At 37.6% G+C, this 19,293-nt stretch overlaps 1 protein-coding gene across 1 annotated transcript in view; it reads left to right on the forward strand.

The window, feature by feature from the left end:
* Positions 1 to 3,363: 3,363 nt before the first annotated feature.
* The window catches only part of fzd3b (frizzled class receptor 3b), a 56,794-nt gene continuing 40,864 nt past the window's right edge, over positions 3,364 to 19,293 (forward strand). The window contains exons 1-2 of the mRNA XM_061964353.2: positions 3,364 to 3,631; positions 5,088 to 5,833. Coding sequence (XP_061820337.2) covers positions 5,555 to 5,833 — 279 coding nt within the window. The 5' untranslated portion in view covers positions 3,364 to 3,631; positions 5,088 to 5,554. The remainder of the gene's footprint in view (positions 3,632 to 5,087; positions 5,834 to 19,293) is intronic.

The raw sequence follows: 19,293 nt of genomic DNA on the forward strand, positions 1-19,293 counted from the left end.
TAGTCTTTGTATATGAGCTGTTATTGAAACATGTTTGAGAACCATTCTGTCCAAATGTAAAAGGGTGTTTATGTTATGCACGTTTATATAAACCTTTTTCTGTGTTCATATATTTACTAAAAGAATGCCATGTATGCATTGGTCACATAAGGCAGTGATTTAAGCATAGAGCCAGGGCACATTGTTGGCCCGCGAGCGCCTCCTACAGGGCCACCCAAAAAAAATATCTTTCTCTGCTGTGTGCTGCAGCGGTACTCAGTTGTAATACACTTATCCACTAATTGTGGCAGGAATGACAACATCAAACAAACCAAAGAAGTCTGGAGCTAAAGTCATAGAGAAGTTTATTCAGTGCAAAAATTATGACTAAAATGGTGAAGCAGTATTTTCGTTTGCACTTTAATTTTATTGACAGTTTATTTAAGCAACATATTTTATTAATTTACAAGACCCAAAACCAGTGAAGTTGGCACGTTGTTTAAATCGTAAATAAAAACAGAATACATTGATTTGCAAATCCTTTTCAACTTATATTCAATTGAATAGACTGCAAAGACAAGATACTTAACGTTCGAACTGGTAAACTTTATTTTTGCAAATACTAACTCATTTGGAATTTGATGATTGCAACATTTTGTAGTTAAAATGTATTTATTTTAGCACTGCGTAATTGTATGTAAATATAGTTTTCTTCAGTTTTCTTGAGTCACTTCTTTTGCAGTATATTAGATTTTTTAGGTGTGTCCTGGTAAACTGTAAGTAGGTTAGATAGTTATTGAATACGATTAAAATTAAGATTACCGTTACTAATTCAATGTTAATAATTGTGTGGGCCCAGGTCCCCTCTGTTGTCGAAAAGTTGGGCCCCGTGGTCAAAAAGGTTAAGAACCCCTGACATAAGGTTTACTTAGAATTGTAATGAGATTAGCACTAAGGCTAACTTTCTTTTCTTTTTTTTCCATATAGTTATTTTAAATGTTGGTTGACCCTGTGGGAGAGGAGTTGCTTAACAATGCACATTGTTGTGATCGCAGTGCTGGGAAAGTGCATGGCATTGCACCAAGAGTTGTTTTTAAATTGTATTGACAAGCGGTAGACGATGGATGGATGGATTTTTGATTTGCAGAGAACTCTTTCTAATATTTGGTTACCCCATGTATACAACTAGATGAAAGGGTCACCAAATTGGAAACAACTCTCGTTATGATGCCGTGCACTTCTACACCATTGCAATCACAGCATTCTTAAATCAATACCTCTCCTTGTTGTGTCTTGATAACTTAACTTGTTTTGAATGCAATCTGATTGTGCACTTGTATGTATTTTTAAAAAAAGAGTAAACATTCACAGGGCAGCACAGCACATAAACATGTAGGGCCACTTTGATACATACCCTAAATGTTACGTTACAGGTCAAGAGGGACCCGAAAGTCATCTATTAATCTTGTTTTACTTTCAATGCTTAAGTCTTCAACTTCAGATCGCTTCTTTGATATCTATATCTTTTTTTGTTATAAGCCCTTTTTGTTAAAAAACACAAACTATGCAAGAGTTAAAAGTTATATATATATATATATATATATATATTTTTTTTTTTATTTTTTTTTTACTTTGAATAGTTAAATCTGTGGATCAACTTCAGATCTATCTGTTAATGTTATTGATACTATATGTGTTAATATCTCTCCTTATTGTGTCTTAAGGCAACTTGTTTTGTATGCAATTAAATTGAGCACTTGTAGTTACATTTAAAAAAAGTAATCCTACACATGGCAGCACAAGGGAACAGTCATATCTATGCCAAGCTATTTGAAGAAAACATTGATTTATTTTTTTAGTAGACAAATAGTTATATGTGCCTTATCTAATAAGTGCTGTCAAACTGTTATTTTATTAAATCATATGAATCACAGGGGTGCTGTTGATCTAGATCAGGGATGTCACACTCGTTTTCATTGAGGGCCACATCACAGTTTTGGTTGCCCTCAGAGGGCTGTCCCGTTTTTAAAAATGAGTAATATATGAATATACATGTGTATATATATATATATATATATATATATATATATACTGTATATATATATATATATATATACTGTATATATATATATATATATACACATATATATATAATACATTAACAATATATTTATTTACATAAGCTGCAAAAAAAAACCTCAGTCACCATAATTTTACAGTAAAAGCAGTGTTTTTTTTGTTTACAGCATATAACAAAAATTGTATAAATGGAATGGAATGGAAAAACAATACCACTGTTTTAGCGGTAAAAATCAAGCAACAGAGCTGCCAGGTGTTTTTTTTTTTTTTTACCGTAAAATCTTGTTTTAATGTTTTTTTTTATTTGTTTTTTTATGTTTTAGTGTCTTACTGTATATGGAAAAAAACAGTACCAAAGTTGATTTTACGGTAAAAAATGTAACCGTAAAACCTATTGTCAATTTTACAGTCTACAATTTGATCGATCATTTGTTTTGAAATAATAAGTCAAGTAGATATTTAAGTACGGTATTTATCTTTATTTTAACAAAAAATATTTTTGGAATACATGATAACATAATAATTTGATTTTATTAATAGTGAATTTTAAAAGATATGCATTTGCATGCATCCATCCATCCATCCATTTTCTACCGCTTATTCCCTTTGGGGTCGCGGGGGGTGCTGGAGCCTATCTCAGCTACAATCGGGCGGAAGGCGGGGTATACACTGGACAAGTCGCCATCTCATCGCAGGGCCAACACAGATAGACAGACAACATTCACACTCACATTCACACACTAGGGCCAATTTAGTGTTGCCAATTGCAGTACGTTATTTTTAGTGTCAAAAGGGAAAGACCAAATATATTTAATAAGAATAGATTAACGGTGTGGCACAGTTGGGAGAGTGGCCGTGCCAGCAACCTGAGGGCTCCTGGTTCGATCCCCACCTTCTACCAACCTCGTCACGTCCGTTGTGTCCTTGAGCAAGACACTTCACCCTTGCTCCTGATGGGTCGTGGTTAGGGCCTTGCATGGCACCTCCCGCCATCAGTGTGTGAATGTGTGTATGAATGGGTGAATGTGGAAATAGTGTCAAAGCGCTTTGAGTACCTTGAAGGTAGAAAAGCGCTGTACAAGTATAACCCATTTACCATTTAAGCATTTTATTAACGCATATTATTTCCAGTCTTTCACGGGCCACATAAAATAATGTGGCGGGCCAGATTTGGCCCCCGGGCCTCGAGTTTGACACCTGTGATCTAGCTAAATCAAAAATTCTTGTTTAACCTATTTTAATTGCCTTTTATTTTGCATCAGCAAAGAGACTCAAAGGGAATATGCACTTAAAAATGTTAATCACCTTTAACGTGCAATTGTTGTTCCCCTTTACCCAGTGGAAATAGACCACACAGTATTAAGTCAATGCCAAAGATCCACAGGCAGCTTATGTCCAGTCAGTGCACTGTGGGTCAATGTGATCACTGTGCGCGCTCACGTTGATTGCGCGCCCTCGCTGCACGCGCTGCAGGGACCCAGCTGTGGACGAGGGCGGACAAGGACTGTTGTTGCACTGCAACGGAGCTGCCGGACTCGAGCACCAGGACCGCTCTCCCAGCCCCCAGTGACGGGTAAAGTGCGTCTAACGGCTATTCTTTCCTTCTGCGCACTCGTTTGTGGGTTATTTGAACGTAGAAGACGCATTTTCCCCCTCGAAATGGTGTCGCGCGCATCGATGACATGATTGACGTGCTTCCTTCCGCGCGAAGACAGCGTGGCGTGTCAAACTAGCGTGAATGGACGACACTACATGAACCTTTCATTTCTCCTTTATTAAAGTGTTACTATGTTCATTAGGACAATGCTTAGTGTATTTGGCAGGTAGCGCGTACAGACGTCATTAGCATAAAGGTAGCTAACTATAAAACCCCTCTTGTGCCCTTTAACGGTCTACGGAAGCCTGTTGGGCTCAGGTGTCAGCAGCCAATTAGCCACCTTAGTTCACTGTTGATTAATATCTCATTGTTGCCCAAGACATTTAAGGATATAATAGTTTTAAAGTGTGAAACATGGCAGGGGAGCCTTAGTGTTGCCCTGCCAACAACATACTTGCTGTCCTCTGAATTGCACTAATCTTTTTAAATAAAGCCTTAAAATTTTCGGGGGAAATTTGGTGCCATTCTGTTTTTTGATGTGTTTTTTTTATATAGATGAACTAGTATTTTCAAGACACATTTGTTGGTCATAATAATGTATATGTTTCATATTGTATATGTAATGTGTGCTTTTTTTCCTTTTTCTCTCTTTCTTTTCTTTTTCTTTTAAACCGTAATTTTACAGCCGTTTTTACATCATGGCCAGGGGACTACAGATGAAAACCAGTCTTCTAGCTAATTTTGGCTTTTTAAACCATGTGTAGTCATGTGTTTTATGAAATTGCATTGTCCCCTTTGAAATAGACTAATCTAATCTAATGTCAGAATCCATTTTGATGCCACTTTTACCTTAACAAACCAATTTACTCGTTATGTTTGGATATTATTTTTGGACTACTAGCTGGAAATGTTTAGGTTGTTATATTTGTTGACTACATGGCACAAGCCTTTTCTTTTACTGTGTGTGAAGTGTTTGTGTTTCTGTTTTTAATGCCACTTTGTTTTGGTTTGTTTTTTATTTGAAAACGGTAAAGTTTTGTAAGCACACAGGTCTTTAATGTACTAAAATGGCGTAAAATGTAATTCATATTTTGTACGTATATCTTTCAGGCTGAATTTCTTTTCCACATTTGACAAAATCGGATATTCTTACGGTAGTTTTTGGGAACCTTTTTAATGATTAATTCTGGACAAATTATCTACAAAAAGGAGGTTATTAACTGTCGTTCAATAAACTGCTATGACTTTACACAATGTTAGCAACAACCAAATAGGCTACAAGATTACCTCAAGTGTTTTAGGTTGGCACGTATATGTTGACAAGGGGTTGCCTTACCGAGCAATGCAACCCGACACAAAGCCCATTCAGCTTGTTTGATCACTGAGCCTTTCTTTATCTTGTCTCTGTATGTGTGTGCTTTTAAACCTGCAGGACCTGCCGAAAGAAGCTTAAAATGCGAAAGATTCCCAAAACAAAGCGATATCACTTGGAAGACAAGATGGATATTGTGGATTTGTTAAAGTGTTGCTGGCAGAGAGAGTGAGGAGACAAAAGAGGGACCAACAACAACCCAGAGGAGCCATTCTCTCAGGCCCCTGCTTTGGAATTCATCTCCAACAACGGAATAAACCAGTAGGTGGAAAATGCTGCAGGATGCTTTGCAAGCGACGAACAATCAGCACTGAAAGTAAATAGCTGAGAGCAAGTGGCGGATTCTTTCATGCTGCTCCAATCATTTGGGCCTCCACCTCCTTGCAGCCCAGGAAGCCTATATAATGTGCCTCCTATTTATTTTTAAATCTTCACTGCCGGTTGCCTCCAATGCAAAGAAGGCTTAGAAGAATTTTCGGCGACCCTGTGGGCTATAGTTGATAGTCTGGCTTTTCTCCGGTATTAAAATGCAAGAATTGTTTGGAAGGGATCATATGGGAGAGTACAAGACAATCTTCTGCAGACGAACTGCTCGATTTCCTCGTTTTCCCATCCCGCTCTTCCTTCTCCTTTTATTCATGGCTCCTCCGGCCATTGCCATTCACATGGAGGCCACGGAGAGCCACAGCGAGTTCAGCTGTGAGCCCATCCGACTGAGAATGTGCCAGGATCTGCCTTACAACACCACCTTCATGCCCAACCTACTGAACCACTACGACCAGCAGACGGCCGCACTTGCCATGGAGGTAAGCAGCCTGCATTGTATTTGCATTGGATGTTTTTGTCACGGCGAGCTGCGAAATTGGATAGCCGCTGCAGGGAATTGGAAGGGGGGTGGTGAGGTGTAATTACAGCAAACGGGCAACTGTAAAGCAACAGCCTGCAATGTTTCGCATTGTCGTGTCACGCACCTGCCGAAGGGAAACAAAAGGAGCTCAAAGGCTCAGATGTGATTATGTGAAGGAAAAAATTCTCAAATCTCACAACAATGCATCCACCGCCAGTCGACATATTGGTACACCGAGGAAGGCAGTGTTGTATTTTCATCCTGGGTTAGCAACACTGTATTGATCCTGATGTCATAAAGCAGAGAACAGCCTCTGCAAACACAATTAAATCATCCATCCTTCACCCTGAGTGCACACATAAGCTTTTTGCACAGACAAAAATGGCTAAAGCTGCATCCTTACAAGTATTCAAACGGAATAGTTTCTTCATTTGGGGTTGGATGAAAATCTCCGTCCACAGTAGTAGCATTAAAATGTCTTTGTCCTTACGAGAACACGTTTACAAAATGTACAATCTACCAACACAAGCTCATTTTAGCCAGTCACAACCCTGCAAAAAGGCAAGATTACAATACTTGATTTCTTACTTAATTTGCGGAAATTAGTAAAAAAAAATAATAATAATTGCGTAAAATAACGGTGCATTTATTTGATGACATACCCAGAGAAACGTTTTTTTTTTGGCAGTTTCGACAATGACTTTTTAGAGACCGAAAAGGCAAACCTTTGAAAATGATTGCACTATTGTGCACTATCGACTCTTGACATAGTTTCTATTCACAAGCCATAAGCAAACTATGTAATGCACTGAAAAAATGAGGCCTGTGCAATTTTAAATTTGGGCCTTTTTTTTTTTTAGTTACAGAATTTATTTTGTGATCACTCCATATTTTCAGACACTATTCGCTTGCTTGTATGTGTGTAGTGTGGATATAAAGTACGGGTGGAAGATAATTTGTCTTAGTATTTATTGATTGTATATACTTCTTATGGGGTTCTCTTTTTGCTTTAAATTCAATTCAATAATAAATGTTGTATTTATTGGCGAGAACAACAAAGAAATGCATCTAACACCGAAAAAAAAATGGCGGAGCTAACTGCTGTTTCCTTTGTGCTGTTCAGGATAATGAGCTTGTCCAGGGAAGTAAACATTTACAACGGAGACACCTTACGCCCATTACCCAAATATTTGCCAAATAGAATATTTAAAACTACTCTTTTGGATACGACCAGACGTAGGCATACATACAAGCTACAGTGTTTGTGAGACCCCTGCGCAGAAATACATTTTTTTTTATTGTTGTCTCTCGTCAAAACCAAGTGCTGTAGAGCATATTCCCCAAAATTGCTACTGTTAGTATAATGTAAGGGCAACTGGATAGTGGATACACGGAGGCAGGCATGCTGTTCAATTTCTTGTAGTCAGGCTTTGAATATCAAAGAGTCCAGAAGAGTAGGTGATCTGACCTCCTCTTGTTACAGCTTTGTCTTTCAGCTGCATGTTACCACGACCAGAGACACACATAAATGTGTGCGTGCAGTTGCTGAACAACTAATGATTGCTATTAAATGAGAAGGCAGACAGTCGCACAAGTGCTGCCAGAGTGACAAAATGTTCCATGCTGTGAGAGTAAAGGGCCAAACAGTACAGAGCAAGCATTCGCTGTGTGCGAGCGTGGATGCACATTATCCATCAATATCACATTACACTTCTTATTCTTTTGTTAGTCCCTGGAGACGAAACATGTAGATCAAGGTGTGGGGGATTACTAGTCACTAATTAGTATTTGTACAGGAAGTATTTGTTTTCACTACCTTGGAATAATATTGGGTTTGTATATTGAGTTGAAACAAATTAAGTCTATTTAAAAACATTATTTTAAATGAAAGAAAATAACAGAAAAGCTACCATATTTTAAATATAAATGTCGTGTCTGGAGTTGGGTTTTCCACCCACATTTCTGCCGGTTTCACAGCTCATGATGTTTTGGCTACCTTGATAGTCTGAAGAACACTGTAAGATAACAAATACAGCCAGCCGAATCAAATTTCGCACCAGCTTTTCACCATTGCCGTCTTTAATGACGCTTACTGAAAAGCAGTTGAATTTGGAGAAGGCCGGTCCACTTGATGTTGAGGAGTCACAAAATCTGGAGCTCTGATACACGCATTGAGTTTGTTCACTTGTCGAAGGCTTCACTCAGCAAATGAAAGTTCAGCTAATGTTAAAAATGAAGTTACTTCCCCCTGTGGCATGTCAAAACATGGCTGTGTGTCTGTGTGTGAAGAGCATCTGTTACTGAACTTGCTTTGACCCACATGACGAAGTAGCCTTGTAACTGACACTGTGCGGCCCTCTGGCCATAGAAAGAGACTGCTTTGGTCCGAGTCGCAACTTGAACCCTGCTAACATTCCTGCTCGGCTCTGTTCTGACCTGACCAGATCCAGTCCTGCTGCGATCCCCTGCAGAAAAGTCAGTCGGAATTGAAATGCATAACAACTGTTGTATTGACAAATATGCTAATGCAACATTTATTTGCCTTTATTTGGGTCACCTCCAAATATGATGTCTGTAGTTCGTTTCAAACGTGACATTTTAGATGTAGATTTAGCAGGGTTTCCTCCAGCTTGCCAATATTCTTGTGGCGGTGTTGGCGTGGTTATGAGCGTGGTCAATATGGCAATGTCATATAATTTGCATTACCGTCGATTTGTTTAAAAAGGCACAAAAAATGCACATACATTTAGAAACAAATCTGTGTTATTAGTAATTAGTATAAACACATTTGTTCTTATATTATATCGTTTTGCTCTTTTATAATTGTTATTGTACAATGTAACATAGGCCTTATATATATATATATATATATATATATATATATATATATATATATATATATATATATATATATATATATATATGTATGTATGTATGTATGTGTGGGGGGGAAAAATCACAAGACTACTTCATCTCTAAAGAGATGAAGTAGTCTTGTGATTTTTTCCCACACATACATATATTGCGCTCTACTACGGTATCGAGCACTATTTTTTGGATAACCTTATTAAGACATATATATATATATATATGTACTTATATATATATATATATATATATATATATATATATATATATATATATATATATATATATATATACACAAATATAATAATATAATATATATGTATATATAATATGTAAATATTACAAACATGTTATTTTATATCGCTACTATAATAAATTTTTAGTCTACTTTATACCTTTTTGTTTTCACCCTCTTTTTGTGCCCTTGTGTGCATTATCCTTTCCATCCTTTGTTACTGAGCTACTGTGTGGAACAATTTCCCTTGTGGATCAATAAAGTTTGCCTAAGTCTAATACCAGTGGTGGCTGCCGGTCTTTCAAGTAGGAGAAGCTAATCTTCAGCTACTTTCGAAACACGTGTACATTTTCCAATAAAAGATATAATAATACTAGATTTGATCGAGAAAATGTCACTTAAACGATTGTAAAATTCTCCCTCTCAGTGCGAAACAACAGAATGAAGCTTGAAAAATGCCCTGGTGGTGGTTTATAGTTTAAGATTGCTTATTCGCTCCTTTTGCTGTCAATCAAAAAGGGATTCCGCCTCAGACATCCAATCATCATGCTTAAGCCTGTCGTCCAGGCTAACCGAGGCTAAGCTTACTTTCTATACACTTTCAGAGATGTTTGGTGTCCATGGGCGGGACAAAGCCGAACATTTATCCAATGATTGTCGAGTTTGGCTGCAGCGTAACAACTCCCTCCATGCTCCCATTGAATGAGAAGAATGTCGCATCAACTGTTGCGAAATAAGCTGATTCTGAACAAATGTTGAATGCATTCTAGTGCATATTTAGTCAATGAAATGTAAACAAAACAAAAAATATGATTAATCACACTCTAATTCTGTGATTAATCATGATTAATCACAGGTTATTATTTGCTTGCATTAATAAAATGTTTTTAAAAATTCCCTAATATTTGGATACACATGCAATTTTGTAGTCAGAATGTCATACAGGAACAGTTTCTAAATGTTTTACTGAACTGCAAGTCAGTGATTTACTCAAACCTTTGTGACAGTTAGTACAGTAAGAATTAAGTGCACATTTTTTGTCTTGAATATGAATATTTCCTGCTTAACTTAATAAAAATAAACATATTTCTTTAACAGGAGTATGTCCTGCTTAACTTAAAACATAATACATTCAGTATTCAGCTTTATGATAGAGCAGGTCTCCAACGTTCATCACTATGAAAACTACTGTGATGAAGAGATATTTGTTTAACTAATATGACTGGCAACATTTCAAATGAATGAGATCTCCTCTGTGAGATTATTGTCTTTATGCTATGTTGTGTAATTTATCATTAAATAAAAGCATCGCACACACACACTCATTGATCATTAAAGTTGAATAAATGACACACCACTAATAGTTTTAATCCACAGAGCTCTCTTCTCCTACCGAAGAGTGCAAACTGGATGTGTAATATCATTGAATGAGGACGTGCGCTCGACTTTGGAGCAACTGCACTCAGTAACGAAACAAACACGCTTACAAAAATATTGCACTTATTGCAACCATAGACAGCAGAAAACTTGTATTTTTAATTTTTTACACTGACAAGATGCCTGCTCGGTGCGTGTTGGCGACTGTGTCGAAACTGCCCAGTCAAAACTGGCGCGTGACATCACAATTTAAGTTTTTCTTTTACAGGGCACAGCAACCTAGGAACATGAAAACAAAATAATCGGCTCTGTTGGCCACTTACTTAATAAAAATACTGGATAAAGTGCCTCCCTTGACAGCTCAATACGGAACACATTTGTTTCTTCATACGGGACAATTTATTTTTCAAGGGACGCAAGTGGGCGCAGAGCACATCACTGTAACTATCACTGGTGTGTGATGTGATCACTTCTTGTACAATGCGCGATGCCTTCAGGCGCCAGACAAAACATACACTTTGATTAATCATCATTCATTTATGGTAATACAATTTTTTTTAAATTAATCACATGCATTAACACGTTAACTTTAATAGCCCTAATTTTAAGGTAAGCTGAACTTCCCTTAAAGTCTTAATCAACACTGCAGTTCTAATCCCAACATTATTTTAAGACCAAATAAGCACTGATGTAATCATAATAGCAATGCAAGTAATGCTTTCAAACCCAGTAAACTTTTATTTTTCATATTTTTTATATTTGTAATTTGAAGGTCAATAACTTTTTTATTTTTCTAAATAATCAAACAAAAATTAAATGAACTCTCAATCTTTTTTAGCAAAAATTGCACTTCAATAATTATTGACTATCTTGAAGTGCAGTTTTTTCTCCAATTGGAAAGACTGGGTCAGGCCATTTCCTTCCAACAAACTTACCAGCTCATTCGTCCGTGTTGATAAGCAAATCTTGCTCATTCAGTTTGAAGCCTAAATATTACCACAACGGTACATTGCCTTTGCAATCGTATTTCTTTCTTCCTTTTTGTTACCTTGCAGAGCTTCTCCCTAACGAGTCGTGACTCGCGAGAATCTGTCGCTGTTGTAAGCCTGAGGTCCCGCCTCCACTCACTGTGACATAGATTGTGGATGGTGGAAGACTGACAAAAGGATTCACGTTTTTCATTTAGTTTTGCTATTGAACGAATGTGCTCACTGCTCAAGTGCTGAGAGCAATGCACAGAGGGAACCCTCTTGCACCCTGTTTGAAAGCGAGAGACAAATACAGCAAACACATGTGGCAATGTATCGATGCCGACAAACTTGTCGGCTTTATTTTCATTTATTGTTCGGTTAATTGACTTACTTATTATGTGCCCAGACCTGATTCGTTAGATTGTACCTATAATCAAATAGTTTTTAGAGAGTAAGTGATGGGAGGCCTATACATTGCCAGCTGTTTTTAGACACATCACACCAAGAAGCAGTGACTGCTCTGAGGAAGGCTGCAGTGACAGCCGAAATTGTAAGCAAGTAAGAGTTAGCTCTTACTTTTGAAAAACTATTTGCCTGCTCGAATTAATCTTTTTTTAATATTTAAAGAAGACATGAACGCGATCAATCCACCCTCCTAACAAGCGTGCTGTATGCGGGGGGCCTCAGCGGGTACTCAATTCGCCTTTCTCCAGCAGAGAGAGTTTATTGTCCAAATAACATATTAAGGACGACTAGTGGGATGCATTACGGTTGTCTATGCCCATGCATTTCTTGATGGTGTGGAACTGCGGTCTAAAATGAGATAATTCAGGACTAAAATAATTTGGCGCCTCGCTTGATTTGAAGGTCAGTCAAATTTCTGTATAAACATGATTGTGCTTTAGTTTAACAGTATTATTCAGTAAATCTTTATTTATACTTTCTTTTTTTCAATGAAATCAGCCCACTGGAACAAATGCCTTCTTTAAACATACCAGAGAAGAAAGGATGGCTTTCATTAAGACATGGCAGCTCCTAAAACACTTGAAAAACAATTGACACTCCTTTCCCATGCATATATAGAAACTTCCACTCCCTGTAAGAAAAAAAACAACCACTGCAGACATCCAATTGTTGTGTAGCATTACAGGTGCCTTTTACGGAACCTTAGCCACAGACTGTAGCTGTTGCTACACCTTTCTGTGTCGGATGGCAGAGTGGATGATTGGTCTGCCTTGGAGCAAAGCTTCATGCAGAATTTAGATATTACTTTAGTGCCATGTTTCAACTTTAGACCTAAGTATTTAATTAACTGTAAATAACTTAATTTTTCATTTCAGTGAAGTGGACATGCTTTGGAAAAGTATGGTTTCCCCTGTTCAAAATGCAAAGCCACTTTTATTTAGCGTAATTTATGCAATGAGTTTGTGTTACAAAGCAGTAGTTTGTGTTGACGAGGCTTTCTAAGGGCTAACTGTTCCATAGTATTTCCTGTATGAGTGACAGCGGAGGTTAGTAGTGCCGGCTGCCATCTTTAACTACTGCTAACCAGTGTTGGGACTAACGCGTTACAAAGTAACGCGTTACTGTAACGCCGTTAGTTTCGGCGGTAACTAGTAATCTAACGCGTTATTTTTTTTATTCAGTAACTCAGTTACCGTTACTACATGATGCGTTACTGTGTTATTTTACGTTACTTTTTATGTAGTATCGGCTAGAAACTGAGGATCTGAGTGTGTTTTATTGCAGCGAAGCAGAGACGTGCTTCTGATTCTTCCTCTGCGCTCTCTGTGTGTGCGTGTGTGTGGGTGTGGGAAGGGGAGGGGAGTGGGGTGCGCAATACAACGTAAACCGTTGGCCAACCAAAAAGTAACCACAGAACACTATACGACTATACGGTATAGTGTTCTGTGGTTACTTTTTGGTTGGCCAAGCGGACGTGACGACAGGCTGTCCTCACTAAGATCCGCACGGACCTGGAGGGGGCGTGCCATAAGTCCGGCTGGAAATCGGGAGAAATTTGGAGAATGGTTGTCCCAGGGAGAGGCACTGAAATTCGGGAGGGTTGGCAAGTATGAGATATTCTCACTTTTTTTCTTTTGTCGAGCACAAAGAAAAGAACATTTGAGTTAAATGTAAGTTGTGTCTTGGATCAAAGATCCCGTCTACTGCCCAAAACAACAATTCAAATCTGCCTGTTTAGGCTTTGTGTATGTCACGTGTGCCTTCCTTAGGTGAAGCCAGCTTTACAGCTATGTTGTTGATTGATTGATTGATTGATTGAAACTTTTATTAGTAGATTGCACAGTACAGTACATATTCCGTACAATTGACCACTAAATGGTAATACCCCAATAAGTTTTTCAACTTGTTTAAGTCGGGGTCCACTTAAATTGATTCATGATACAGATATATACTATCAAATATATACTATCATCATAATACAGTCATCACACAAGATAATCATCAGAGTATATACATTTAATTATTTGCATTATTTACAATCCGGGGTGTGGGATATGGAGAGGGGGGGGGGGGGGGGGGGGTTAGGTTTGGTTGGTATCAACACTTCTGTCATCAACAATCAGCATCAACAATTGCATCCAGGCCCGGCCCTAACCAATCTGGCGCCCGAGGCAAGATTTTAGGTGGCGCCCCCCCACATCGGCAGTGAAGTGTATATACTCACAAGAACCCGAATAGCTTTGTCTTTGACCTTTTTTTTTTACTTACAACTATACCTAATATATAAAGGGGTGGAAAAGTGACGATTACCTGCAGGGCAAACATTAGCTAACCAGAAGGCAATAACAATGTAAACAAAAAACACCTGCTTAAAAGAGCTAATACAAATATGCATGTACAACACTTAGAACTTTTAGCATATCAGTATGTGGAATTAAATGATGGAATGGATTAAGTAAAGAAGTTAAAAATTGTACTTATATGATCCAGTTTAAGAGGTTGTTCAAAATAATAGTGCTTACAGAGTACAAAGAAGAAGAATTATAATACTTTCAACCTTATTGAAAATAAGATATTCTTCATCTCAGTATGTTAATAATGACTGAATTAATTAATTACATATTACAAAACTGTTGTATACTAATTCATAGATGTTATTTTATTATATAAAAAGGTCAGTAAATGATTCTATATATTTGTAAACGCTTTGAAATGGGAAAGGGGTAGGATTAAATAAGCTTTGCTTCTTCCTACTCCTTTTCGTGCATGATGTAAAATGAAATGATATGAAATTGTGTGATGTATTATGATGTAAGTGTGTTCATGTTCGAAATAAACTAAAGAAAGAAAGAAATGTCCCTGAGGAATGTAAGGTGGGAGTACTGTAATTACCTAACGTTACATTATTATTTTCCATAACAATTTAGCCCCCTCCACAATATTAACCCGACGTTAAAACAGAACTAGCTATTTATTGATTAGCAATTGCCGAATCATGTAACATTAGCTTAATGCTAAAAAGCCAGGTTACTATCACATTCTGTAACAGACAAATAATTTCATGTAGGCTAACGTTACCTACCTGCTACCTCTGTCTTTTCTCGTTTCTCCTCCTCTTCTTTTCTCTTTTTTCTTCCCTGGGCACCTGACAGTTTTGGCATCTTGTGTTGATTTTTTGATGTGGTGACGTCCAAAAAGAGTCATGATACGGGAAGGGAGGGGGCGCACCGTGCGGGGGGAGGAGGGGGGGGCGTAATGTTGTAACAAATAATATTTCTGTTAAATAGGCTTTACTTTGCATTTTAATTAACGTGGGATTATTTTTTGTATTTAGAAATAATAGTACCAACTTCTTTTTTTTCTTTTTTTTTCTCCAACATTTGTGGCACTGGCGTGGCGCCCCCTGATGGACGGCGCCCTTAGCATTTGCCTATACGGCCTATGCCACGGGCCGGCCCTGATTGCATCATCAGAGAAATGGATATTGAAACAGTGTAGGTCTGACTTGGTAGCAGTGTTGGGTTAGTTACTGAAAACCAGTAACTAGTTACAGTTACTAGTTACTTTATTTCAAAAGTAACTCAGTTACTAACTCAGTTACTTAAACCAAAAAGTAATGCGTTACTGTGAAAAGTAACTATTTAGTTACATATATTTTTATTTTTTATTTTTTTAAGGCCCCATTTAATGCCCTTTTAGCCTTCATTTTAGTACTGTTATTGCACTGGAGAATAATACAATCTGTTGATCAAGTTGACATGCATTTGCATCACTGAACTCTGCTAAGCAATGTGCTCTACATACAACACACAAAGACAAAGATATGTTTTAAAGGGCCAATTTGTTTCAGACCAGAAGAAATTGACAAAACTATTTTAAATAGCTGCAACTTAACATACATAAGTAACAAACAGCATAATAACAACATAGCTGTAAAACAAGAAAGGCACACACTACATACATAAAGCCTAACCAGGCGTTTTCTCAAGGAATTCTGAAATAAAATCATGTCTGAAGCCCAGAACACTCTACACATTTCCCCACTTAGTTTAGAGAAAAGGAAATATTAGCCTGGCCCACTAGTATCCCTCTTTAGGTTTGTGAACTTTATAGTCTAAACATTTAGAGTGATGTGATAATCAAACACTCTAAAAGTTTAAAATGAAAGAGTATATAAGAGAATTGACAGAGTGTGTGTACCTTCAGTGTGCAGTGCCTCATTAAAATCCAGCCGCTGTTGGACGTGGAGGTGAAGTGTGTGTCTCTTTACTAGCTTCGTCGAAGCATGTTGTTTTTGTCGCTGTTTCAGCATATTTGAAACTTACATTCAACTAAAATCTTTTCTTTGTGGTCGATAAAAGAAACGTACTGAAAATATCTCCATTTTAAGAAACTCGGCTTCGGGGTTCGCCATGACGTCTTGATAGTAGACACAGACACGCCCCCTCCCACACACACACACTCACACACACACACACACACACACACGTACACACAGACAGCGCGCGGCGCGCCTCTTTTTTGTCGCCTCTTCAGCAGCGCTGCAACACTCAGATCTTCTCAGTTTCTAGCCGATACTACATAAAAAATAACGCAAAATAACGCAGTAACGCATCATGTAGTAACGATAACGGAGTTACTGAATATAAAAAAATAACGCGTTAGATTACTAGTTACCGCCGATAGTAACTTTGTAACGCGTTAGTCCCAACACTGCTTGGTAGGATATGTATGCAAGTAGTGGACACAGAGAGAGATCAGAAAGTATAAGAAAAAGTGTCTACATTTGATTATTTACAATCCGAAGAGGTATTATGTGGAAGGGAGGGTGTTAGTTTAGGGTTGTAGTTGCCTGGAGGTGTTCTTTTAGTGCGGTTTTGAAGGAGGATAGAGATGCCCTGTATTTTACACCTGTTGGGAGTGCATTCCATATTGAAGTGGCAGAGAAAGAGAATGAGTTAAGACCTTTGTTAGTTCGGAATCTGGGTTTAACGTGGTTAGTGTTAATGTTAGTTTTATTATGCTGTTTGTTACTTATGTATGTTATGTTGCAGCTATTTAAAATCGTTTTGTCAATTTGTCCTGGCCTGAAATAAATTGGCCCTTTGAAACATATCTTTGTCTTTGTGTGTTGTATGTAGACCACATTGCTTAGCAGAGTTCAGTGATGCAAATGCATGTCAAGTTGATCAACAGATTGTATTATTCTCCAGTGCAATAACAGTACTGAAATGAAGGCTAAAAGGGCAATAATGGGAGCTTTAAAAAAAAAAAAAAAAGGAGAAGAAGTAACTAAATAGTTACTTTTCACAGTAACGCATTACTTTTTGGTGTAAGTAACTGAGTTAGTAACTGAGTTACTTTTGAAATAAAGTAACTAGTAACTGTAACTAGTTACTGGTTTTCAGTAACTAACCCAACACTGCTGCTAACTAGCTTCTAATCTCTCTCTCTCTCTCTCTCTCTCTCTCTCTCTCTCTCACTTCGGCAAAGAATACATTGATTTCCACCAACCCATCTGCCACGGTAGTCTATAAAACCTCAACTAAAGGGTGCAAGAGATTTCAACCAAAGAGGCTAAGTGCCTCTAGAATAGCGGCCGCCTGTGCAAATGGAGAAATTCTGTCTTTAGGAATACGTCACCATTTACTACTCCTTCCATCTGCCATGGTATTTTATGGCTCCCAGAGGATGTGCCGTACCGTAAGTTGGGGCAGTACTTGAACTCACAGATTTAGATGAATGGCATTTATAAAATACTGCAGGAGTTTAAAAAGCAATTACTTTAACAATAAAATATATGATTATTTATGAAACGTAAGAGGACAGGGAATTTTCCCTGTTGGTAATGTCATTTTGTCTGATGTAGTCGACTGAATCAATTTATTGGAAATCAACTAGCCATCTCTATTACTTTGATGTGCCTTGGATTTAAAACTTGGGGTGTTCCGATCGGGGTTTTATGCTGCCGATAACGATCATCCATGAGTAAGATCGGCCTATACCCATACCAATATGTATTAATTGTACCTTTTTCATTGTATTTATGGTGAGTGGCATTGCCAGCTTAACAATGTCAACACGATATTTGAACTAGTTCTTTCGTCTCTTATATTACATATAATTGTTTGATCAAAACAGATACAATAATACACAATAACTAAACAAAAGCAAAAACTACTCATTTAAATCCTTCGATTTTTGCCCTCACAGTCTTCCTGTGTCCGGGGTATTATTCCCTAGTTTGTAAAGATGAACAAAAACATCAAAAAAGATTTTGATAAAATAAAAATATTTCCCTGAGGGAACATTCCCAATAGATTAATAAAGTTGATATCTGCCTGTCTACTCTAGTATGATACTACCCTTGGTATCGACACCGCCAATAGATGGATCGATTCGATCGTCCTGTTACATGTCACACCAACAGTTATTGTTATATTATCTTGTCTCCAACTCTTATTAATATACTTGTTCATTTCATGTTAATAGCTGCTTACTTTCTGCTGTTATGCGGTTCCATCTACATTTCTTAAAGTTTACTAAGAACTTATTTCTTGGTGTTGTTTAAAGATAGCTTAGCAATTAGTTTGGCTTTTTGCATGCCTGCACCTGGTTTCTTCGAGTGTATAATATGTTTAGCCCCTTCCTACAGAGATAAGACTTGATAATAATACTCAAGATACTAAGAAATGCAGTTTATTTGCTGTAATGTAGATGATTATTGGAAGTCGTTCCACAGATGATCGTTTATCGGCATTAAAAGGAGATGGCTGATTAAGGCTGAAACGACGCGTCGACGTAGTTGACGTCATCGATTACGTAAATACGTCGACGCCGTTTTTGTGCGTAGACGCGTCGCATACCTTATTTCCTTCAATAGCCTCCGGGGCGCTAATTAATTTAAAACCTCTTCTCACTCCTGCGCTTACCAAAAGGCGTGGGGTGAATTTAGGCCTGCGCTTATAAATTTGAGTGATGTAAGGATATCATCATGAAAAGCACATTTAATAAAAAAAAAACGTTATTATGGTCTTACCTTTACTTATAAATGAGTATTCTGATCAAAAGCATCGATAACTTGTTTATAGAAGTCTTCCTTATCTTTCTTCAGTTTTAAAAGTCTCTCTGTCTCGATGGAGATATTCCTTTAAGTATTACCTCCTGCTTCGAATGTAAGTCCAGTTTAGATAACTGTTTTATTTTATATATGTAATCCTCCATGTTAAAAGTGCAAGCAAACGATCGCTGCTCATTCTTGTTGCTTGTTGTCTTCTTCTGCAGCACCGGTCTTCTGCAGTACCGGTAGTCGCAAGAAGGATCACTAGCGCCCTCTACCAGCAGGAGGCGGGAGTCATTTAATGACTCATATTTGACACACGCAGCTACGGTATATTAATAAAACATAGCTGCTTACTGTTCTTTTTAGCATATTCAATAGCTTGGACCATAAATCCTACTGAATAGCTCTTAATCTTCTTCCCTTTATGCGATTTCAAATGA

This window comes from Nerophis lumbriciformis, linkage group LG06 (genome assembly GCF_033978685.3).
Source record: "Nerophis lumbriciformis linkage group LG06, RoL_Nlum_v2.1, whole genome shotgun sequence".
Lineage (NCBI taxonomy): Eukaryota > Metazoa > Chordata > Actinopteri > Syngnathiformes > Syngnathidae > Nerophis > Nerophis lumbriciformis.